General features: G+C 44.3%; 1 protein-coding gene across 1 annotated transcript in view; it reads left to right on the plus strand.

Annotated features, from left to right (window-relative positions):
- LOC145418603 (uncharacterized) overlaps window positions 1-26499 on the plus strand; it is a 92009-nt gene that overhangs the window by 54608 nt on the left and 10902 nt on the right. The window contains exons 3-5 of the mRNA XM_080286971.1: window positions 15460-15502; window positions 17114-17237; window positions 20655-20770. Of these exons, the coding sequence (XP_080143097.1) occupies window positions 15460-15502; window positions 17114-17237; window positions 20655-20770 (283 nt within the window). The remainder of the gene's footprint in view (window positions 1-15459; window positions 15503-17113; window positions 17238-20654; window positions 20771-26499) is intronic.

The following is a 26499-nucleotide window of genomic DNA, read 5'->3' on the forward strand; positions in this document are numbered from 1 at the left end:
GTGCCTCATTCGCAACACCGTCCCTTAATCGATTCATTCTCACTCCTCATTCACAACACCGTCCCTCAATCGATTCATTCACAAGTAGCCTTCATTCACCAGCATATTCATTCATAGCTATACTCTTTTTACTCTAACTTGGCCCAGATTTTCGTCCTTTTGCAGCTTATTTCACGTATTTGGCAGCTTATTTCACGTCTTCTGCAGCTTATTTCGTCTGTTGTAGCTTATTTCACGTCCTTTGCAGCTTATTTCACGTATTTGGCAGCTTATTTCACGTCTTTGGCAGCTTATTTCACGTGTTTTGCGGCTTATTTCACGTCTTTTGCTGCTTATTTCACGTCTTCTGCAGATTATTTCACGTCTTCTGCAGCTTATTTCACGTCTATTGCAGCTTATTTCACGTCTTTTGCAGCTTATTTCACGTAGCTCAGTAGAAGAAAAAGACAGCAAAATGGCTCTACATCCTTTCCATAGCACTTCTTCGTGACTAGCACCGTATCCTAATGTTAATCTTCTCTCACAACTCAGCATTGAAGATGGAGAGATGGCAATTTTAGGCCAAGATGGAGTGAAAAGAGTATAGGCTGCATTTTTCACTGCCTCTATCATTTACTCCTCTCATCACACAACGCACCCAAACATCTCATCCTAACACCATCCAACACCTGATTCATTCACAACCAGTCTACATCTTTCACTGCCTAAATTCTTCACTGCCCAAATATTTCACTGCCTAAATTTTTGTATCTATCTATCTATTTATTGCCAGTCGCCTTATTCCCGAAAGGGGTGGCCACAAACAAATCGCCTCCATGTCGCCCTGTCCCCCGCCATTTCATAGCTCTGTTCCCAGCTCACCCCCCCCCCCTCATATACCTCTCCACTCCATCCCTCCATCTCATCCTTGGCCTCCCCCTCCCTCTTCCCCCTTCCACCTCACGCACATACACTCTCCTTGTCAGTCTCTAACTCTCCATCTTGCCTATTTTTCACTGTCTGTTTCACAATCTTAAATTCCTCTCACCACAACCCACTTGCTCACTCCACAAATCTCGCAACACCATCTATTAACAGACTTATCCTGTGTCTTCCTTTCTGTGTGTGTGTGTGTGTGTGGTTATAATGTAAAATATATCTATATTAAAACAGAATGAGAATATAAGAAAGTGTTAAGCTATGTAAGATAAGTCGCAATGGAAATGGAGCTGCGATATTTCCAAAAACACCTAGAATATAGACCTAAAAAAATTCTCTCTCTCTCTCTCTCTCTCTCTCTCTCTCTCTCTCTCTCTCTCTCTCTCACACACACACACACACACACACACACACACACACACACACACACACAGAAAACGTGATAAATCGTGGCTAAAACGATGAATAAAAATTTCCATTTACCTAAGTCACCTGTCATCATCATCATTCTCTCTCTCTCTCTCTCTCTCTCTCTCTGATACTATGAATAACAACCTTTCCATCTACCTTAGTCACCTGTTCCATCACAATACACCTTCCTCATTAACAGAGTAATAATAATAATAATAATATAATCACTAGAATGGCACTCAGTAGAGCGCATACCTCCTCCAAGGCCCAACATGCAGTTCCTTTTCATTCAGTCAAGTCTAATCCAATATGGCAAAAGACTACCCCCTATAAAAGCATATTTAAATCCGCTAGATCCGGAATATTATATGGATCCGCGCCAAACTGTACACACTCGTAGATACCAACATCCCAAATATGCCTGATTATTTTTTTCATCAAGATACATGCAATATTCACTGAAAAATTTACGAGAATGTCAAGAAACGCCCTATCTCGCAATGTAAAAGTGAAAAAAAAAATCCTGGATCCGCACCTTTATACGGATCCGCACCTAAATTAATGGAGTCTATTCTGGTCCAAGACCCATTCTTGTACCAAGTTTCGTGGAAATCCATCCAGTAGTTTTTGTGTAATCTTACTCACAAACCAACCAACACACAAACAAACGAACAAGGGTGAAAACATAACCTCCTTGGCGGAGGTAATAATAATGTATACGTGTGACTGGTTAAAGTGGTCGAATTTTTTGCAGTTCCAATAGTTCACACAAAAAATACATAAATAAACAGATAAATAAAGAGATAAATGACAGCACAATAATGCAGGTAAAAAGACTCACCTTTTAATTAATTACACATTCAGGGTAGATAGTCATTAAGCACCTTTTTAGATACCTGTAAAAATAATGCAGTTGTATATGGCAGTGGTTTCCAACCTGTGGGGACCGCACGAAGGACTGCCTGGGAGGGGGGGGGAGCGAAGGCTTGATAAAGAGGGTATTTATATTTGAAAACTATGAATTATGATTGAATTCATTAATTTGTAAATATAGAGAAAATATTTCAGATATGAATAAGAAATCTAGTTATCTGAATATATAAACAATTTCAAAAATTAAGAATCTATGATATGTATTGACATGTGCCAACTATGCCAGTAATATACAGTGTTTTAGGAAGGGGGGCGCAGGGAACGTGGCATTCAGTGAGGGGGGGTCAGAATTAGAAACGATTGGAAACCACTGCTACATGGCATACAAAAATAAATATATATTATGCATAACATATAAATATAGGCGTTCAAATTGTGTGTGTGTGTGTGTGTGTGTGTGTGTGTGTGTGTGTGTGTGTGTGTGTGTGTGTGTGTGTGTGTGTGTGTGTGTGTGTGTGTGTGTGTGTGTGTGTGTGTGTGTGTGTGTGTGTGTGTGTGTGTGTGTGTGTGTGTGTGTGTGTGTGTGTGTGTGTGTGTGTGTGTGTGTGTGTGTGTGTGTGTGTGTGTGTGTGTGTGTGTGTGTGTGTGTGTTTTAGAGAGAGAGAGGTGGTGGTAGTAGTAGTAGTAGTAGTAGTTGTTGTTGTTGTTGTAGTTACCCGTAAGTATATAAAGTGTGTGTGTGTGTGTGTGTGTGTGTGTGTGTGTGTGTGTGTGTGTGTGTGTACATAACCACCCATGCCTAATAATAAAAAAAATGTGGTTAACCTCAAGCCTAAAAAAAAAAATCACCCACAGAAATGAATTAACCCCAAAAATTCTTAACAGCAGTGCCTGACCGATTTATTTCCCGAGTGTCTGGGAGGTAAGGGGGGTGGGGAGATGTGTGTGGGTGTGGGGTTGTACTCCCTCCACAATATGTCTACCCCCGATGTATATATGTTCCCCCCCAGTGCATACATGCCCCCACTAAACTTGCTGACCTAGCACGCTTTAAGTCATCGACGTGGACCCATCTGGTGTCCTTAGTGAACAGGTCCCGGAGGTGAAATTTGTTGCCTTGTTGAGTGAGGACGCGGTGGGGCCCTGTAAATTTGTCATCCAACTTAGAGGAACGCGTATGGGAATGAGCAAAGACAAGATCGCCTACACTGATAGTGATAGGAGAGGCGGACTTATGTTGGCGCTGCAGCATGTCCTCCTGAGAGGAAGCCAAAGTGGATTGGACATACTGGTGGATTGTCTGGAAGTTGGCCAATTTTAGTTTAACATAATCATCCATGTTGTAGATGGGTTCTGGCTTTGAGGATAAGAGAGAGTATGGGAGGTCCTTGTCAAAACCAAAGAGGACGAAGATGGGAGATTCAGCAATGGATGCATTGATGGAGCTATTGATTGAGGATGCCACTTGGGGAATCCAGTCATCCCAGGACGAACTATGGGAGCCTAGATGTCTAAGGCACTCTTAAGATTTTTCGGTTGTGGCGTTCTACAAGGCCATTGGAAGCCGGATGGTTAGGCACGACATTGCACTTACTGATATGAAAGCGGCGACAGATCTAATCTAGAAGGCTCTTGTTGAACTCCGTACCGTTGTCAGTAAGAATGGTATGAGGGGTACTGAACGGGCAAATTACGTGATCTACAAAGGCACGTGCAACGCTCTTCGCGGTCTTGTCAGAGAGGGGTACGAGGACACAGTAGCGGGAGAAGTGGTCGACAGCTACGAACAAGTACTCAGCGCCGGATTCCGTGAGAGGGAGTTTTAAGAGATCGATTGAGACAGTTTCCCATGGTCGTGACGGGATTGGGTATTGTAAGAGAGGTGCAGGTAAGCCGGTTGATCCTTTGTGGCGGTGGCAGGAGAGGCAAGAGTCACAGTGGGCATTGATATCGCGGCGCATGGTTGGCCAATAGTATTTGAGACGTGCTTGGCGCAAGCATCAGTCTTAACCTGGATGGGAAGCTTGAGGGGTATTATGAACAATGTGAAGAACCTTTGGTATCAGGGCAGTGGGGACAACAAGTTGGCATACTTCGCGATTGGGCATGTCTTTTCCTGTTAGTAGTGTTTTCCTGTACAAGAGATCATCATCTAGCATGAACGTATCTAATGATACTGGCAGAGTAGGTAAGGTCGAGGCATCGCCAGATTCTAGGAAATAAATGACTTTGGACCATATGGGGTCTTGGCGCTGAAAGTTTCGAACAACTTCTGACGTTAGTGTAGTGTTTTCAGTTACTTCGGGCTGCAGTGATGTTATAGCTGCTGCTACGTGACGTGAGAGTGCGTCTGCGACTACATTCAACTTGCCTGGTACATATTGAAAAGTGGGATTAAAGTCCTGGATGATGACGGACCATCTAGCTAGCCTACCTGTTAGGTTGTGGTTCTTGAACAAATCACATAGTAAAAGGTGGTCTGTTTGGATATGCACTGGATAACCATAGACTATATCTCTGAAATGTTTCAAGGACCAGACTACCGCTAGCGCTTCGAGATCTGTGACACTGTAGTTACGTTCAGCGGTTGTAAGGGTGCGACTAGCATACGCTATTACGCGCTTCCTTGATGCTTCATCGAGTTGCATCAAAATGGCACCAAGTCCAGTGCCTGAGGCGTCTGTGCAGAGAAGGAAGGGTGTGGTATAATCAGGGAATGCTAGAACAGGGGCATTTACAAGAGCTGTCTTTAGCTTTTGGAAAGCCTGTGACTGGTCGTTAGTCCAAACAAAGGGCACATTCTGCTTGAGTAAGTGGGTCAGAGGAGCGGCGATCTTTGCGTAGTCTTGTATGAATTTATGATGATAGCCACTGAGGCCCAGGAAACTTCGTACAGCTTCGGTAGTGGTAGGTTCTGGGAAGTTAATAATCGCCTTAGTTTTATCCTCATTAGTATGAATGCCTTGTGCATCTACGACATGGCCTAGAAATTTGATTTTCTTCCGCAGGAAGTCACATTTACTGAGATTGATTTTCAGGCCTGCGAGCTGGAGGGATTCAAAGACTTGCTGGAGTTTGGTGAAATGGTCAGGGATGGATTTACTCACAACAATGATATCATCTAGGTAAGCAAAAAGAGAGTGTCCCATCATACCGCTGAAGACTGAATGGATAAGTCGCATGAACACGGAAGGAGCATTTCTCAGACCAAGAGGGAGTCTCTAAAACTGAAAATGTCCGGAAGGGGTGCTAAAGGCTGTAACTGGGCGAGAGGATTCTTCCATTTCGACCTGCCAGTACCCGCTGAGGAGGTCTAAAGATGAAAAGACTACGTTGTTTTCACCAAGGGATTCTAGCAAATCAGTGAGGACGGGTAACGGGAAACAGTCTGGAACGGTGACAGAATTGACCTTACGATAGTCGACTACTGGTCTAAAGTTGCCGTCCTTCTATGGTACTAAGAAAAGTGGGCTATTCCATGGACTGACGGAGGGTTCAATAATGTCCTGGTCTAACATGTTCTGTACCATTTGATCTGTCTGCTTTCTCTGGCTGTGAGGAAATCGATACGCTGGTATGTAAATTGGTTGAGTTCCTGGTAGTAGTTCAATCGTATGTTTGACAAGGTCTGTTCTACCCATCGGTTCACCGGGTAAGGCAACCACGTTTCTGTACGAGGTCAGAAGGTCGAGGAGTTGAGGCGTATTTTCTGGGAAATCTGTGCAAGTGAGATGTGACAGCATATTGGGTGAATATGTCGGCGCAGATCCCGTAGAGTTAATAGTACATACACCGACTGGCGTACTGTCATCAGTATGAATAGTAGGAATTGAGGAATCCTGGCAAACCTTTATGGCTGCTAGGTATACCAGGAAGTCTCCAATCTTTACACCACTTTTAAGTTTTAGTGGAGCATTTGTGACATTGAGCAAGTACAGGTAGCATAAACTGTCCTCTAAGACTGTACACCATGCTGACTCATAAGTCAAGGCATTCACACAACACGTCTCAGGTAGTGTTAGTACATCCACTCCTTCTTTTGCACCGGCAACACAAACAGAGACTTTGGTGAACTCATGCGGTAACAAAATAGTGCACGTATTCGTTACTGCACGTTTCGTCTCTGCGTGTTGGAGAAGATCATTCACACTGTGCGAGGTAGGTAACTGAGACATGTCTGAGTCAGCGATAGTGTTGTCGGGAGAGGAGGTAAGAGCCATTTCTGAAGGCTGAGATGATGTATCAGTAGACATTGAGGAATTTATGTCCTTGCTCGCAGTCAGTAAAAGAATGATCTCTGTATTCTCAGATGATGATAGTGGTGGTTTGGGCTGGTCTGGACTTTTTGGTAGCGATCGGGACAATGGTAACTGAAGGACTGATTTGATCGTAAGAACAGGACGGGGACATTCCATACTGTAAACTGGGAATCCAGAAATGTCTGTACTACCACAAGCAGGTAATAATACAATGGAGTGTTGGGCCATGGTGGAGAAACCAATAAGGGCATCTGCGGGAAACTGCAAGTCATTAGTGACATGAAATTCAATTGGGATAGGGGGCAAATCTCTGTGTAGTTTGCCTTCTAGGGTGACTCTTCCCTTAACCTTAAACTCTGAGCCTTCGACACCACATAGGCGAATGTCTGGTTCTACGTGATATTGGTCCGATACGGGCGCGGCGCTTCCCCCGACTGTTGACGGTTGAGGTAAAGACATTCCTCAGTGGTGTGAGTCGTGCTGGATTTGTGGTATTTGCATTTTGGACGACGTGAGTGGGAAGGCGTACGCTGTCTGGTTTGGGAGTGAGGACGTCTGTATGTACGGTCGCAACTGGATGCTCGATGTCCAGGATGACCACAGTGCCAGCAAAGAATTGAAGATTGTTTGTTCCGTCGGACGCTAGATTGATCACGACCTGCGGTAGGAGAACTATGCGTGGCAGGTCTGCCGCGTGTGGTGGGACGGGAGCGAGATTGGTCTGGGGTAGTGGAGGTGTGACAGACTGAGGAGGCCAAGGGTTGGGTGGTGCCCTGACGCGTGTAGTTCGAACCTGTTCTTTCATGAATGGCTTTAGTGACCTGAATAATTTTATCTCCTAGACTGACACCGATTTCCAAGGCTAGCTCTCGCTGTTTAGGAGTAAGCCAGTGAAGGAATCTCAGGTAACCCATTAAGTCAGCAAAGTTGGTGAGTGAAAGCATTGGAACACCATTTTTGTCTTCTAACCTTTTCCTCCCACTCTCCTGGCAATTGCAATACATAAGTAACAGATTCACTGAGCTCAATGACACATTTTCCATTCAGACACCCGTTGGTCGTTCTTGTGTGAAACGAGGTCTCTTCGACTTCGACGGTGATATTCTGAGTGGCTTGTTTGGCGTTGCTACAGCCCGTGACAATTCTGGCTTCAAATCTGATCTCGCTCATTTAGCTTCAGCTCTAGCATCCCAACGCCGAGTCATTAAAATCCAACACACTATGTTACAGATGCTTACGACCCACCTAAATGAAGTCACGTCCACTCTAAACAACTTCACCAATATCTTACAACGACACCTTTCAGATCTCAACGTTATCTCTCAGTTCTTCTACCTCAAACTCAACATGGATAATCTCCAACTGGCCATTGCCTCTCTCCTGTCTCAAGTCTCTACCTTGGTTCGTATCCTGGTTGATGCTATAAATGGACATGTCACTGCCGACTTAGTACCTGTCTCAGCTCTCCGTTCTGTCCTGGAATGGGCTCACTCCACCTTCGGTCTATCCCCAGTCCTCCCCTACTCCTCCCTCGAATATTATTATCCTGTTCTCGAAGCCACTCTTCTCACCAAATACGTCGTCGTCCATATTCCTCTCCGTTCTGCCATAACCTTTAACCTTTTCCACATCATTCCCTTCCCTTTCCACCTCAACAACTCCCTGTTACAAGTATCTGTTCCTTCAGAATATTTCCTCCTCTCCCGTGATCATCTTTCAGTTGCCTTCCTTTCTTCCACAGACCTCCAGCAATGTTCTTCCCTTACTCCGACCTATCGTCTCTGTGCTGCCCACCTTTTCGCTATCTTCCCTAGCAGCGCTACACCCTGTGAGTCTGCTTTAGTTCGCAACCATTCCATCTACTCGGCCTGTTCTTTTGTACCAGCTCCTGAACTCCCGGTCCACCATGCTCACCTCAACCATGTCCAGTACTTCTTCTTTGCTGTTCCCATCTCTGTCACAATCATGTGTCCTGGTTCTTCAGTTCGATCTGTCCCCGCTAGTGGTCTCTACAAAGCACCAGACTATTGTACTGTCAAATCAGAGTCCGTCATCACTTACGCCACTCGCTATCATCAAGCTGTCCGTAAACACTCCTATGATATCTTTCAACCAAACGACATGCCTTCCACCCTACCATCTGCCAACATTACCATCACCTCCCCTAACTTGCGCATGCTAACATTCCTCAATGACAGTGACTTCATTATGGATCAATTTTCTCTGGCCTTCAGCCGTTCCTGGGTTTATCCAACAGTTGTGTTTCCCCCTGTGGTTATCGCTTTCATAGGTTTTCTACTCATCATATGTGCAGTGCATTGTTGTGTCAGAAAAATGGAACGCCGACTCCAGGAAATCAGAGTCGCTACAGGCATAGTACGCCCTACACACGACGTAGAAACTCCCCGTACTTAGTGCCCTCACATTCAGTGACTATCAATGCCATCTGACAATTAACCAAACTGTGAACGGAACTCTTCCTACTAGAAAATGATGGTTTTTCTTTAATGCATTACTGAGTGACAGTGTATCCTACAGAAAAAAAAAAATAACGAAGAACAACAAAAGAACTCTCATATCTACTCCTTGTTTCTCATGTATCAAGATATTATTGTGTAATTCCCATTATGTCTGTGTATACCTTCGACCCTTACTGGACACACACCTATTAATCCTTGTATATCTTATATGTATATATCCTTCTAATTCCCTCCCCTAAACATGGCCATGTCTCCCCTACTGCCCCTGTATCATACTTATCCCTTGTACAAACCTCCCCGACCTTGCCTTACTCCTATAATCACACACCATATAACTCCTGGTGTCAGGACACCATCTCAGCTACCCGGGGGAGTAGTGTACCCCCTCCACAATATGTCTACCCCCGATGTATATATGTTCCCCCCCAATGCATACATGCCCCCACTAAACTTGCTGACCTAGCACGCTTTCCCAGGGCCCCACGCCTGGGAAGACGGCGCCACTGCGTCAGTTCAGAGCAGACATTCAAGAAGGGCAGACTATTTTGTTGTGAGCTCGTAATAAACTACTTATCTAGCTGTTTGTACACGGAGTTTCTATCACCAAAGTATTGCAAGTTACAGGGGGTTGCGTGTGGGTGTGGGGGGTTGCGTGTGGGTGTGGGGGGGTTGCGTGTGGGTGTGGGGAGGGAGTGAGTGCCAAGGAGGTCGGTGTCTTCTGTACTTAAGATTGACATGTAAGGCCTCAAGAAGAGATAAGAGGGTCACCGATAAGAAGAGGAAGCAGCACTCCGCCTTGCGTATACCAGAGAGTAGATTCTCACCGATATGATGATGTGTGTGAGGGTGGGGTTGAGGGTGGGGTTGTGGGTGGGTGTGGGTGGGGTTGTGGGTGGGGGCTTTGTGTGTGTGGGTGGGGGCGTTGTGTGTGTGTGTGTGTGTGTGTGTGTGTGTGTGTGTGTGTGTGTGTGTGTGTGAGAGAGAGAGAGAGAGAGAAAGTTACCAGTAAGTATATAGAGTAAATGTGTGTGTGTGTGTGTGTGTGTGTGTGTGTGTGTGTGTGTGTGTGTGTGTGTGTGTGTGTGTGAGAGAGAGAGAGAGAGAGAGAGAGAGAGAGTTACCAGTAAGTATATAGAGTAAATGTGTGTGTGTGTGTGTGTGTGTGTGTGTGTGTGTGTGTGTGTGGTGATAAAATACCTGTACTGAGGGCCGTGGCGCCGATACGACTGGCGGACGAGTGCTGTTGGACGGGGTCAGGCTGTTCAGGTGATTTCCCTTACCTGAAAAGAAAGAGGAAACAGGTAATGAGATAGTGATGATGCAATGAGTAGTAGTAGTAGTAGTAGTAGTAGTAGTAGTAGTAGTAATAATAATAATAATAATAATAATAATAATAATAATAATAATAATAATGATCTCAAACACCGAAATAAAACAATGCTGAATGACAAAATGAATAAAAAAAAACACACATATGCATCTCTATATTCTCTCGATAGACATACAGATAGATCGATAGATAGTTAGATAGATAGTTAGATAGATAGATGGATGGATGGACGGATAGTGATAAAAAGATACAAGTAGACAGGTAGACGGAGATAGATAGATAGATAGATATACAAAAATAGAGAGAGGATACAGGAGGAGAGGGGGAGGGAAGGAGAGGGGGAGGGAAGGAGAGGGGGAGGGGTGACCGGATACAAGCAGGTCTGTGAAATATCTCAAAGAACAGTAGTAGCCATAGACGTCACAACCCCCCCCAAACACACACACACACACACACACACACACACACACACACACACACACACACACCACCCCTTCACTACCACTACATCACTTCCCCTCGTTCTTGCTACACACACACACACACACACACACACACACACACACACACACACACACACACACAAAACCACCCCTTCACTACCACTGCATCACATCCCTTAGTTCTTGCTATTTATTGATTTATTTTTATCTGATAGGCGTGGAGAGAGAGCATCCGGTTCTTATAAATGGAAGCCGGTGCCGTGAACGCCTTCACGTGGTGGCACTGATATAACCGGGCGGATCCACTGCCTGGTTATACACACGTCCCTCAACTCCCTCCCTAGCCCCCGAAAGGACGATGGTGGACTGCGACGAGGGGAAACTTAAGCCTTCAGTCCACCTGCTTTACGTTCCAGAATGGCTTGGAGTCATCATTATTATTATTATTATTATTATTATTATTATTATTATTATTATTATTATTATCATAATTATCACCACTACCATTATCATCATCATCACCACCACAACCATAACCACCACCATCACCACCACCACCACCACCACCACCACCACCATCCTACCACCACCACCTTCACGTAACAGACAAGTTCAAGATAACAGGAGCAAAAAAATAACTCGTTTCAATGATAACCGCCCATTGTAATTATGTAACGAGACTACAAAGGCCTTATCTACGCTACTGTATCCGTTTCCTATCTCCTGTAACTGCTCCTGATGCGATTACAAGATTACAAGTGGGAAAGTATGTGTGTAAGGAGAAGATCCGTGAGAAGATTGTGGGTGTGTGTGTGATATGGTGCGTATGAGAGAAAGATTTTTGTGGTGAATGGGTTGAGTACTGAAAGAGTTGGCTGTCTTATTGATCCATCTGTCTATCTATCTGTCTATCTATCTATCTATCTATATTTATCTATCTATCCTGAGAGATTTTCATAGTAAAGGGGTACTTGAGGATTTTTTATTTATCTATCTATTTACCTGTCTATCTATATCTAGGTCTGTCTATCTATCTGTCTATATATCTATCTGTCTATCTATCTATATATCTATCTACGTTTGTCTATCTATCTATATATCTATCTATGTTTGTCTATCTATCTATCCTGAGAGATTTTTATAGTAAAGGGGTACTTCAGGATTTTTTATTTATCTATTTACCTGTCTATCTATCTAGGTCTATCTGTCTATCTATCTATCTATCCAACGAGATTTTTAATGGCAAAGGGGTACTTATAGAGGAAGAGTTTTTTTATTTATCTATTTATCTGTCTGTTTATCTATCTAGCTCTGTCTGTCTATTTGTATATATATATCTCTCTCTCTATGAATACCTATCTATCTACCTGTCTTCATCTATCTATCTGTTTATCTATCAGGGGCAAGAAATTATTTAAATATGCGTCACTGTCTGAAGCTATAAATGATAAATACTCCTTGTGCTATAATATCTATCTATCCATATCTATCTATCTATATCTATCTATCCATCCATCCACCCATCCATCCACTTATCTGTCTACCTGCCTACCTAACTACCAACCTACCTAGAGAGAGAGAGAGAGAGAGAGAGAGAGAGAGAGAGAGAGGGAGAGAGAGAGGAAAGCTTGTGAATTAAGTTGGGTCCTTGGCTGTGTGTGTGTGTGTGTGTGTGTGTGTGTGTGTGTGTGAGAGAGAGAGAGAGAGAGAGAGAGAGAGAGAGAGAGAGAGAGAGAGAGAGAGAGAGATGACCTAGAGCGAGAGATAATCGAGATAGTACGCGTATTTCCCACCCATCTCTTGCATCATATAAATATACACAAGGTAAACACGGTATTTCGATCTATCTATCTGTCTATCGCCCGACGCCCTAATCCCGCAATGGATGGCCGCAGACAAAACGCCTCCAAGTCGCTCTGTCACCCACCATTTGACTGACCTCCCCCCAACTCACTCCCCCCTCCCCCACATACACGGAATTTACGCACGAATATTTACCAATTTTGTTTACATCGTTGACAAGACACGAAACAGTGAAGAAATACTACTACTACTACTACTACTACTACTACTGCTACTACTGCTACTACTACTACTACTACTACTAATAATAATAATAATAATAATAATAATAATAAAAATCTAGTACATGTTGTTAGTTGTAATTTCGTGGAGGTATGAGGAATCGTGGTCTCTCTCTCTCTCTCTCTCTCTCTTGACGCAAAAGCAACTGACATCCGGCGTCTTTGCAAATCCCAAGCAGCCTTTAGCCAGCTTGGGGAGTATCCTTTTCCTCTCTCTCTCTCTCTCTCTCTCTCTCTCTCTCTCTCTCTCTGTTATATCAGTGCCACCACGTGAAGGCCCCCTGTCCAGTGATAAACCCTGCTGTGATCAACTTACGAAAATTTCACTGCCTTGCATGATGCTCTCCTCTCATTATTATTATTTATTATTATTATTATTATTATTATTATTATTATTATTATTATCATCATCATCATCATAGTTGTCGTCGTCATCATCATCATTACCATCTTCATCATCATCAGTCATCATCACAATCATCATCAATCATCAACACCACCATCACCGTTATTCATCATCATCATCACCACCACCACCACCAAAAATCATCATCATCATCATCGTCATCATCGTTCACCACCACCACCACCACCGCCACCCAAAATCATCATCATCATCATCATGTCATCATCGTCATCATCTGTCACCACCACCACCACCACCAAAAATCAATCATCATCACTACCACCACCATCATTCTCCCCCCTTACTTCCCGTCCACCTGTTCACCTAATTCATCTACTATCATTTCCGTGATGCATGAGGTAATTAAGGTATATTTCCAGGTGTCAGAAATTGCTCAACTTCCACGTAGTATTAAATATGTGTTGTGCAATATACCACGTTAACTCTGTCATGTTAATTCCTGCTTCCGCTTCCTCCAATTTCCCCATCTCTCTCTCTCTCTCTCACACACACACACACACACACACACACACACACACACACACACACACACACACACACACACACACACCACAAATACTCTTCCACACGTCAGTCAGTCCACGAGTCAAACCAATCCTCATTCTACCTGCGTCTCTCTCTCTCTCTCTCTCTCTCTCTCTCTCTCTCTCTCTCTCTCTCTCTCTCTCTCTCTCACACACACACACACACACACACACACACACACACACACACACTCTTCCACACGTCAGTCAGTCCAATTCTCATTCTACCTGCGTCTGTCTCTCCCCTCTCCCCTCTCCCCTCTCTCTCTCTCTCTCTCTCTCTCTCTCTCTCTTACGTCAGTCCACCCCTCACCCACGGGAAGCACGGCGCCAAGATAACGTTTCAGGAATCCGTCGCTGCTCAAGTTATAAAACGTTGCCCTGGACGAACATTGCTCAGTATGGTTTTTGATCTGCACGCGTCAACAAGAACGAAATTAACGAGAGAACAAGAACAGAATAACAAGTGTGTGTGTGTATGTGTGTGTGTTTGTGTTCCTGAATTTATAAGTAACTAAGGTATCATAGACGAAATTTTACAAGTACCTTAAGTAAATTGACGAAAAAGAATAATATTTTAATCTGCATTCGTGGAGATAAAAAGTGATAAATAATAATGGGACTAATCCAAGGAGGGATATCTTTCGTCTGGTGCCTAATTGCGCACCTGTCCAGTATGGCCGCACCCGTCTAGCGAAGCCCCCCCCTTATCACTGGGATGCTCGACCTTCCTAGTCACGAAGAACTGATACCAAAATACAGCTGTGCTCAAACTGTCTCTGTTTTTAGATGACTATACTGAGGTGAGATATAGGATGTTCTGTATCTATCTATCTATCTATCTATCTATTTGCCTATGTTTATCTATCCATCTCATTCCATATACTTACCTACCTACCTACCAACTCACCTACTGTAACTTAACCTGTCTCTCTATCTACCTATCTACCATCTATCTATTTATCTGTCTATTTACCTACCTGCCTATCTATCTATCTATCTGTGTGTGTGAGAGAGAGAGAGAGAGAGAGAGAGAGAGAGAGAGAGAGAGAGAATATACAAGAGACATCCCCAAACAAGAAGGGTGACATTATCAGGCATGGTATCAGTGGCAGTGGCGGTTTTATCAGGGACCAGTGACGGCCTTATCTCCCAGTATCAGGTATAAGTGGACTAGTATCAGTAGCGGAGGCCAGACATCAATCAAAACAAATATTCCTGTTATTTCGCCTTTTATCTCGACCATTGATGTGAGGTATGCGGCTCTCTCTCTCTCTCTCTCCTGGGTAATGGTATTTTTGGAGAACTGGGGATGCGGGTATTTGGTATTAGGTATTGGGTATTGGGCGGCGGATGGGTAGTGGCCAGGCAGTAAGTCAATATTGGGAGGGTCAATACTCCTCTCTCTCTCTCTCTCTCTCTCTCTCTCTCTCTCTCTCCTAGTGGAAGGAAAATAGTTGGCTCGTAAACTGTGTAGGAAAGCGGATGTGTGTGTGTGTGTGTGTGTGTGTGTGTGTGTGTGTGTGTGTGTGTGTGTGTGTGTGTGTGTGTGTGTGTGTGTGTGTGTGTGTGTGTGTGTGTGTGTGTGTGTGTGTGTGAGAGAGAGAGAGAGAGAGAAATAAAACTCCCCTATAATAACACATACGAGGAGGTTGCACGAAAATCAGTACAATCCCTAATTTTACCCGGCAATTTTTCTTTTTATTTCAGACTGAGCCACTTCGCCGTTATCCTGCTGGTCCTGCTCTGTGTGGTCAGTAAAACAATAACTTCTTACGCAAATCTTAAGATCAATTTCTGTCGTACCTAAGATCATGATTTCTTAAAGGAAGAATTAGAGATAGAGACAGACACACACATACACAAACATACATACATGCACACACACACACACACACACACACACACACACACACACACACACACACACACACACACACACACACACAGTACTTACAAGCATCTCAGACCAATCAGATTAATATCGAAATACATTTTTAAGGAACTATACGATTGACACAGAATTCTACTTCCTACTTTCCATTACTTTCAATATACATTATATATATATATATATATATATATATATATATATATATTTATATATATATATATATATATATATATATATATGTATATATATAGATAGATAGATAGATAGATACACAGACACACAGACAGACAGGCAGAAAGACAGACAGACCAGATGGCTAGACAGACAGATAGATGGGCAGATAGATACATAGATAGATAAAATAATTAAAGTTCTCAAAATCCCATGATAAATTGTTACACTGAGCTGAAGTATTATATATAAAAAAAAGACAAACCATCACTTTAACCATTCCAGTCCCTAATTAACCATTCCAGTCCCAATTGTAGACTTAAACCATCACCACAACCATTCCAGTCCCTAATTCCAGACTCAAACCATCACCACAACCATTCCAGTCCCTATTTCCAGACTCAGACCATCACCATAACCATTCCAGTCCCTAATTAACCATTCCAGTCCCAATTGTAGACTTAAACCATCACCACAACCATTCCAGTCCCTAATTCCAGACTCAAACCATCACCATAACCATTCCAGTCCCTAATTCCAGACTCAGACCATCACCATAACCATTCCAGTCCCTAATTCCAGACTCAAACCATCATCATAACCATTCCAGTCCCTAATTCCAGACTCAAACCATCACTTTAACCATTCCAGTCCCTAATTCCAGACTCAAACCATCACTTTAACCATTCCAGTCCCTAATTCCAGACTCAAACCATCACCATAACCATTCCAGTCCCTAATTCCAGACTCAAACCATCACCTTAACCATTCCAGTCCCTAATTCCAGACTCAAACCATCACCATAACCATTCCAGTCCCTAATTCCAGACTCAAACCATCACCATAACCATTCCAGTCCCTAATTCCAGACTCAAACCATCACCATAACCATTCCAGTCCCTAATTCCAGACTCAAACCATCACTTTAACCATTCCAGTCCCTAATTCCAGACTCAAACCATCACTTTAACCATTCCAGTCCCTAATTCCAGACTCAAACCATCACTTTAACCATTCCAGTCCCTAATTCCAGACTCAAACCATCACCATAACCATTCCAGTCCCTAATTCCAGACTCAAACCATCACTTTAACCATTCCAGTCCCTAATTCCAGACTCAAACCATCACTTTAACCATTCCAGTCCCTAATTCCAGACTCAAACCATCACTTTAACCATTCCAGTCCCTAATTCCAGACTCAAACCATCACTTTAACCATTCCAGTCCCTAATTCCAGACTCAAACCATCACTTTAACCATTCCAGTCCCTAATCCCAAGCCTCCCCCTCCCCCCACAGGTGTCGGCCATGGGGGGGAAAGACAAATACAGATCTTTCGCTTCTCAGAAATACCCTGAGATCTGCATTTCCTTCAAGAATGCCAGGAACCTCACTGACTGCTGCAACCACAACGACCCCATGCGTAAGTAAATGTTAAGTGGTTGACGTTGAATCTTAAGTAGTTTCCGTTCTTAAGTAGTTTCCCTCTTAAGTAGTTTCCGTTTAGTCTTAAATAGTTTCCGTTTAGTCTTAAGTAGTTTCCGTTTAGTCTTAAGTAGTTTCCGTTCTTAAGTACTTTCCGTTACATCTTAAGTAGTTTCCGTTCTTAAGTACTTTCCGTTACATCTTAAGTACTTTCCGTTACATCTTAAGTACTTTCCGTTACATCTTAAGTAGTTTTCGTTGAATCTTAAGTAGTTTCCGTTACATCTTAAGTAGTTTCCGTTTAGTCTTAAGTAGTTTCCGTTCTTGAGTACTTTCCGTTACATCTTAAGTAGTTTTCGTTGAATCTTAAGTAGTTTCCGTTACATCTTTAAGTAGTTTCCGTTCTTAAGTAGTTTCCGTTTAGTCTTAAGTAGTTTCCGTTAAATCTTAAGTAGTTTCCGTTCTTAAGTAGTTTCCGTTAAATCTTAAGTAGTTTCCGTTTAGTCTTAAGTAGTTTCCGTTAAATCTTAAGTAGTTTCCGTTCTTAAGTAGTTTCCGTTGAATCTTAAGTAGTTTCCCCTTCCCCCTTCTCTCTCTCTCTCTCTCTCTCTCTCTCTCTCTCTCTCTCTCTCTCTCTCTCTCTCTCTCTCCCTCAAACACCACACCAAGTTAGGCAATAGAAAGGGTGACGTGGCTTCCCATTTGCATATCCCACACGCAACACCGTCCTCTGATTGACTTAGGCGGGAGTGAGAGTATGTTTTAGCATCCCGTTTGGCCCAGAATGCATTTAGGGGAGGGGAGGGGAGGGGAGAGGACAGGAGAGGAGAGGAGAGGAGAGGACAGTAAGGTGTAATAAAATAAATCGCTCAGGAATAGGTGTTAGGGAGCTTCCTCAGCCGACGAGAACATCAATCTTGAAATCTTTTGTCTAATCTTTGTATACACGGTGTTCCTTTTAACCTGGCCCAAATTTTCGTCCTTTTGCAAGTCCTTTCACAAACTTCAGAGGTAATGTTACAGCTCTACATCCTTTCCACAGCACTTCCTCGTGACTAGCATCATAGTGTTAATTGTCTGAACTCAGTATTCAATGGGGAGAGAAGGTAATTTTAGGCCAAGTTAGGGTAAAAAGAGTATAGTTGTGAATTATCAGAAAAAGACAATGTTACGGCTGTACATCCTTTCCACAGCACTTCCTCGTGACTAGCATCGTATTCTAGTGTTAATCTGCTGTTACAATTTATCGTTCTAGGTGGAGAGAAGGCAATTTTAGGCCAAGTTAGAGTAAAAAGAGTATAGCTGATCACCTGACAAAGATCCCTAACCATCCTATCCTCATCCAACCTATCCTTATCCTGGTATCCTAAGCTTCCTCTCTCTCTCTCTCTCTCTTTCTCTCTCTCTCTCTCTCTCTCTCTCTCTCTCTCTCTCTCTCTCTCTCTCTCTCTCTCTCTCTCTCTCTCCTTACGTCCCTCCTTCCCTATACTCCCTACGCTTCACCTCACCCTCACTTCCTTACCCATTTCATTCACCCTTCCCCATTTCCACGTACTCTTTTCCTCACCCCCATCCTACCCATTTCCCCATGTTTCCTCATTCCCTTCACTTCCTAGCATCTGTACTTCCCCATTTTACACACCCATCTCTCCCCATCCCCCTTCCCCTTCCCATCACTCATTCTCTTCTCCATCTCCCCTCCCTCTCAATCCCCCCTTCTCCTCCCCATCACCCTCCCTCTTCCCGTCTCTCCCTGTCTCTCCCCCAAACATCTCCCTCCGACTCCCATCTCCTCCCCTCTCCACTCCCCCCTCCCATTCCCTCCCCTCTCCATTCCCCCTCCCATTCCCTCCCCTCCCCATCTCCCCCCATCACCCATTCCCCCACCCACGTCAAATAAACCAGACAACGAACACAGACAAAATGGGAGGGGGAGGGGGAAGGGGAGGAGAGGGGAAGGGAGGGGGAGAGGAGAGGGGAAGGGAGGGGGAGAGGAGAGGGGAAGGGAGGGGGAGAGGTGGGGAGGGGAGGGGGTGACTAGGATGGGGTGTAAGTTAGTCCTAGCTGACGTGTTTTAAAAGGGATGGGGAGATGGGGAGAGGGGAGACAGGATGGGGGTGGTTGAAGAGGGATTTATGTGTTGGAATGTGTGTGTGTGTGTGTGTGTGTGTGTGTGTGTGTGTGTGTGTGTGTGTGTGTGTGTGTGTGAGAGAGAGAGAGAGAGAAGGAACCAAGTATGAGGACAAGGATAGAAGTATTAGGCTTAGGACAGGATATGTGTGGATAGGATGGAGTGACGGGGGGGTAGGATGGGTGTGGGATGGTGTTGGATAGCGAGGAGGACAGGGAAGGAGTGGATAGGCAGGATGTGAGGAAGGATGCAAGGATAGGTAAAGGTGGGGTAGCTAATGATTTATATGTGGGTGGGGGATAGGTATGGGTGTGTGTGTGGTGTGGGGTGGGGGGTGAGTTGGGGGTAGGTGGGAGTGGGGGTGTGGGGTGGAGTGTGGGTGGAGTGAGGGTGGGGTGGAGTGAGGGTGGGGTGGGGTGTGTGTGGGTAGGGGTGTGTGTGGGTAGGGGTGTGTGTGGGTAGGGGTGTGTGTGGGTAGGGGTGTGGGGGGTGGGAGTGGGGGTAGAGTGTGGGTGGGGTGGGGTGTGGGTGTGTGGGGGGTGTAGGTGGGGTGTGTGGGGGGTGTAGGTGGGGTGTGTGGGGGGGTGTAGGTGGGGTGTGTGGGGGGTGTAGGTGGGGTGTGGGGGTGGGCGTGTGTAGGAGTGTATTAGGTGTGTGTGGGGGGGGATGGGGAATGGGTGATACTGGGAAGGGGAGGTGGGGTAGGAATGCTGGGGTGGGGGACATGCATGGGGGTGAGTAGAGCCGTAGCAATCTTTCTGCCTCTGAGCTACATGAAATAAGCTGCAAAAGGACGAAAATCTGGGCCAAGTCAATGTGAATAAAGTAAAGAAATAAAATAAAACAACTGATAAAAGCCTAGAAATAAAGATTAGATTATCTTTATCACCCAAATTCTTTAATAAATTCTAAAGTAAAGTAGAATGATTAGGATTTCAAGTTAGAGAAAGACTTGTGTAAATTGTGGATAATTTAGTCTCTCTCTCTCTCTCTCTCTCTCTCTCTCTCTCTCTCTCTCTCTCTCTCTCTCTCTCTCTCACTACATTGTGATGATGATGTTGATTATGATGATGATGATGATGATGATTATAATAAAAATGTTTGTGATGATATTTCTCTCTCTCTCTCTCTCTCTCTCTCTCTCTCTCTGTCTCTCTCTCTCACACCTTCCTACAACCACCACAGCCCCCTCCTCTGTCTCATCCACTCCCCTCATCTCACTACCCCCCTGCCCCCCACCCCTCCTCTCTCTCTAATTCTCTCACTTTTTCTCTCTCTCTACAGAACGGATTTTCACTAGGACGACAGGACGGTCAACCGGGATATATCACAGCAGCAACCTGAGGAGAATTTTATGCTACAACGAAAAGAAAGGAAGATTTAAGATTTATAAAAGAGGGGTAAGTAAGTGGAATTTTCTGAGAGAGAGAGAGAGAGAGAGAGAGAGAGAGAGAGAGAGAGAGAGAGAGAGATAGTTGATTTTTCCTGAGTTTCCCCTTAAATTTGGGTTTATTTTTGAGAGAGAGAGAGAGAGAGAGAGAGATAATAGGGGTAAGTAGCGAGAAAATGAGTTTTCTTTAGTTACACCTTGAACAGATATATAGACATAGATAAACAGATATAGACAGACAGACAGACACACACACACACACACACACACACACACACACACACACACACACACACACACACACACACACACACACACACACACACACACACACACACACGCAAGCAGACAAATATCCTACGTCCATAATATATAATGAAAATAAGGATTCATTTTCATATACAAGACTGACAAAGACGTAGAGTGATGATGATGATGATGATTATGATGATGATGATGATGATGATGATGATGATGATGATGATGATGATGATGATGATGAGGGGGAGGAGGAGGAGAAGGAGGATTACGACGACGATGATGATGATGATGATGATTAGGAGGAGAAGGAGGAGGAGGAGGAGGAGGATTACGATGATGATAATGGTGATGATAATAATAATAATGATGCTGATGATGATGGTGATGATGATGACATATACGATCCAAGATAATTACAATGACGTGAAGTCTTCTAAATGACCCTGTAAACACCAATAATAACTCTTTCACCAACCATCTTAAATCATCAGACATCACCACATGCACCCAAGCCAGCATCTCATCCACTCACTCTTCGCCAAATTCTTAATATACATCCTCCATTTTGGCGAATTTGGCGCTTCGTAACTTCGTCTTATACGGGACATTCGCGAGGCTTAAAAGAAAATGGATAGAGACTCAAGGGCTATCCATCCACCTCCCAAGACGTCCACAGCTTCTTAGACAACTCCTTGCTTCACGACCCCCCTCTTGGTTTAGATCGATGGGTGCGCTCTTTTTCCTCTCTCTCTCTCTCTCTCTCTCTCTCTCTCTCTCTCTCTCTCTCTCTCTCTCTCTCTCTCTCTCTCTCTCTCTCTCTCTCTCTCTCTCTCTCACACACACACACACACACACACACACACACACACACCTTTCCCACCAACCCACTGACTCTCTCTCTCTCTCTCTCTCTCTCTCTCTCACACACACACACACACACACACACACACACACACACACACACACACACACACACACACACAAACACACACACACACACACACACACATCCCCACCCCTACACACAAACATCCCCATCCCCACACACACAAACCCCCAAACACCCTCTCCCTCCCACCCACAGTCCCCCAAAACACCCTCTCCACCTTCACCTCCCCCACCCACAATCCCACCCACCCCCACCCACTCCAAGCCACACTTTCCAGTCTCTTCAGAACAAACACACAGCCACTTCACACCCTCCCAGCTTCCCTCGAGATCAAACAGAAGAAGTACAAGTCAGAAGGATGTCAAATAGGAATGGCATTTTCACGTTTCTGGTGGATACTAATGGGTAAAAATGAGAGAGAGAGAGAGAGAGAGAGAGAGAGAGAGAGAATTAGTAAGACTGAGGACTACATATGAGTGCTTGTGTGTGTATATGGTGAATTATAGTAAATGGTGGAAGACGTGTGTGTGTGTGTGTGTGTGTGTGTGTGTGTGTGTGTGTGTGTGTGTGTGTGTGTGTGTGTGTGTGTGTGTGTGTGTGTGTGTGTGTGTGTGTGTGTGTGTGTGTGTGTGTGTGTGTGTGTGTGTGTGTGTGTGTGTGTGTGTGTGTGTGTGTGTGTGTGTGTGTGTGTGTGTGTGTGTGTGTGTGTGTGTGTGTGTGTGTGTGCGCTCTCCCCATACCATTCATTTCCTCTGCTTACCTACTCTTCCTTTTATTTACACAGCATTAACCCTCCTCCCTATTTACTCTCAGACCCACATACTAACATACCTAATCTAACATTCTAACATTAAATAACATTCTAACACCTTTTCCACAATTATTCTCTTATTACTAACATCTAACAACTGATGGAAATCTAACATTCAAACATATTCTTCATTTTCTAACTCAAACCTTCTCTCGCTCACTCTGTTAGTCAGTGTCCTCTTCCTACCAACATAATCTACCTACCTACCTACCTTCCTACCTACCTACCTACGTACCTACCATCTTTACTAATGAACCTACCTATCATCTCAACCTGCCTATCTATCTATCTACCTGCTTTATTATCAACCAACCTCCTACTTGCTTATTCTACTTGCTTTCTTACCTACCAACCTACCCATTTCCCGTCCTACCTACCTACCAAATACCCATCTACTTACCTACCTGACTACCTATCAACCTACCTACATTCTTACCTATCTACCCGACAAATTTACCTACCTACCTTCATACTAACAAAGCTTACCTACCTATATACCACAAACCTACTAAATGGCCTTCACATAGAAATTACCTACCTACCTATCTGCCTACCTACCTATCTGCCTACCTACCTACCTACCTACCAACCTACTCACCTACCTACCCATATATACATACATAATACAATTCACAAAACTATAACTTACACACACACACACACACACACACACACACACACCGACCATCCTACCTACCAACCTACCTATACACACAAATTCCTTACCTCCCTCCCTCCCTCCCTCTCTCCCTTCCTACCTACCTCCCTCTCTCCCTCCCTCCCCTACCTACCTACCTACCTACCTCCCTACCCATTTGTCAGAGGTACTTACCCACCCCCTTTGGCATATGGTCACCTTTTGAGTTGAGGTCATTTGAGGTCACACTACCGGAACCAATCATTTCAGGGGTCAAGTTTAATCTCTCTCTCTCTCTCTCTCTCTTCCATTTTCTTTTAATATTTTTGCCCTACACTGATCTCAAATTTGCCTGTCTGTCTGTCTGTCCGTCTCTCTCTCTCTCTCTCTCTCTCTCTCTCCCTCTCTCTCTCTCTCTCTCTCTCACAAGTACATTATTTTCTATCACTTTCATTTTCATTTTCATGTTTTTGCTTTGCCCTGATCTCTCTCTCTCTCTCTCTCTCTCTCTCTCTCTCTCTCTCTCTCTCTCTCTCAGCAACCCCTTACCCCTGTCCTAAACACGTAGAAAATATTTGTTTGTATTCACACCCAAAGAATTCAAAGCGACAAAAGACGGGGAGAGACAGAGGCAAACAGGAGGCAACAGAAGAGAGGGAGGGAGAGTAAACAGGAGACAACAGGAGGGGGACAACGGTAGAGGAGAAAGCAGACCAGTGTTTGAATCCTGTACACACAAAAAGAAACACCTACATACATACATACATATACATAATTTTTGAGGTGTGTGTGTGTGTGTGTGTGTGTGTGTGTGTGTGTGTGTGTGTGTGTGTGTGTGTGTGTGTGTGCTATTTTTGGTGTTAATGTCTGTCTGCCTTTCACACACCCACACCCACTCCCACACCCACCCCTTCCCACCCTCCACCCACACCCCCACAAGCATACATTCCATAGCAAAACAAAGTCGAGACCATATATACAGCTAAATCCCTTATAACAGAGGGTAAATCCACACTTCCTGACCACCCTCTCATAAATCCGCTACTTCCAATAATCCCTCTATTCTTTCCTTGTCCTACCTCTCCATTTGGAAGGATTTGGAGCAGTAATACCAACCATGTACACCTTCTCTCAGTACTGTACATTTCTCAGACCCTAATTTACTATTCCCAGACCCTCATGTGCTCTTCTGTCACACTGTGCTAAATCTATGTGCTGTGTACTTTATATGGCGAAATGGATGATTGGATGAATATTTATGTATGGTTTATGTATCAGTTTTAACACCACACACACACACACACACACACACACACACACACACACACCTGAATGGAATGTATTGTTAAGGTGTTGACGGGGCTATAAATCAGTGACCAAATCCCCTCTCTCTCTCTCTCTCTCTCTCTCTCTCCTTCCTTTCTTTTTTTTCGATATCCTTCTCTCTCTCTCTCCTTCTGCCTCACTGACTCCCCCTTCTTTCCCTCCCTCTCCCCTCTCACTCCCTCCTTCTTCCCTTTTTCTCTCCCTCCCTCTTTCTCCCTCAATTCTTCCCTCTTCCTCCCTCCCTCTCCATCCCTCCCCCTCTCTCTCCCCCACACAAATCCCTCTCTCCAACACCTCTAACAGGCCATAATCTCGCCAAATCTCCGCCAATCTCCCGAACACACGTCCACCGCCTCTCGCCAATCGCCAATCGCCAATTTGAGGGATTTCGCGCACGGGTTCCTGTTTGGCGTTTGTTACTCGCGAAATTGGGCGCGAAATTCCGCATAAATTCTATACTCCTTTCATTTTAACTTGGCCCAGATTTTCGTCCTTTTGCAGCTTATTTCACGTAGCTCAGTGGCAGAAAACGACAATACTACGGCTCTACATCCTTTCCATAGCACTTCTTCGTGACTAGCATCATATTCTAGTGTTCATAAGACAATACTACGGCTCTACATCCTTTCCATAGCACTTCTTCGTGACTAGCTTCATATTCTAGTGTTAATAAGACAATACTACGGCTCTACATCCTTTCCATAGCACTTCTTCGTGACTAGTATCATAGTGTTAATCTATTGTTACAACTCTTCTGTTCATGATGGAGGGATGGCAATATTAGGCCAAGTTAGAGCGAAAAGAGTGTATAGTGATTCTCTCTCTCTCTCTCTCTCTCTCTCTCTCTCTCTCTCTCTCTCTCTCTCTCTCTCTCTCTCAACCAGGCGGTGGATCAAAGGGTTATTGTCGATCCGTATGTCCAAATATAAGGCAACTCTCTCTCTCTCTCTCTCTCTCTCTCTCTCTCAGGAGGGAGGGAGGGATTAGGGGAGGGGAGGAAGGTGTATGGAGGAAGAGGAATATTACACAGGATTACACAGGAAAGCAAACAGCAACAGACCTTATGGTCCTTTCGAGGCTGCTTGTTAGAGAAAACTATGACTACAAGATCTAACTCTACATGTTGAAGGATAAGGATAGGAAAGCAAGAAGGCTCCCCCCACCACCAAACCCTCCAGGAAAAAGTGAGAAAAACCACCATGCAGCATGGAAAAACTGACATGGAAATTTTATAGGAAACATTGGAAAGGAAAAGTCACATTCTATAATACTTTATCTATAAGCTACCCGATTTGAGTAACCTGAAAGAGAAAGTAAACAAATAAAATAATAGTTACGGCATGACATTATAAACCAGTTACATTGAGTTAATGGGAAGTCTGTGGACATAACGTGGAAGCTACACACTGCACAGTGTGGATGTTTAGGGGTGGTGCAGCAGCCTTGCCTGGCGCTTTTAAGGTAGGCAGCAGTCAATCAGGCCCTAGCTCCGTTTGCTCCACTGAGACAAGGAACTCTCCCGTGTGGGACAAGTACACAAGTTTCATCCTGAAGCAGTGACCCCTGGTACATTAAAAAAATCCCGATGGTGGTCACTTGACTAACAGGGACCCTCAGTGATCCACAGCCCATCACAGGTCGAAAGTAAGAGTAGTGACCGTTAACTCAGGGTTATCTGTGCAGCTCCTAATCTGTGCTTATATTGCTTTCTTTGCGCTGGGGAGACTGAAAAGTATATAGGACGGGTGTCTCAGATAAAAGGGGACTGCACAGTGCACAGTGTGGATGTGCAATGCACAGAGTGGATGTTTAGGG

Source organism: Coenobita brevimanus, chromosome 115 (genome assembly GCF_032717465.1).
Source record: "Coenobita brevimanus isolate Jiangsu-jjx chromosome 115, ASM3271746v2, whole genome shotgun sequence".
NCBI classification, from domain to species: Eukaryota; Metazoa; Arthropoda; class Malacostraca; order Decapoda; family Coenobitidae; genus Coenobita; species Coenobita brevimanus.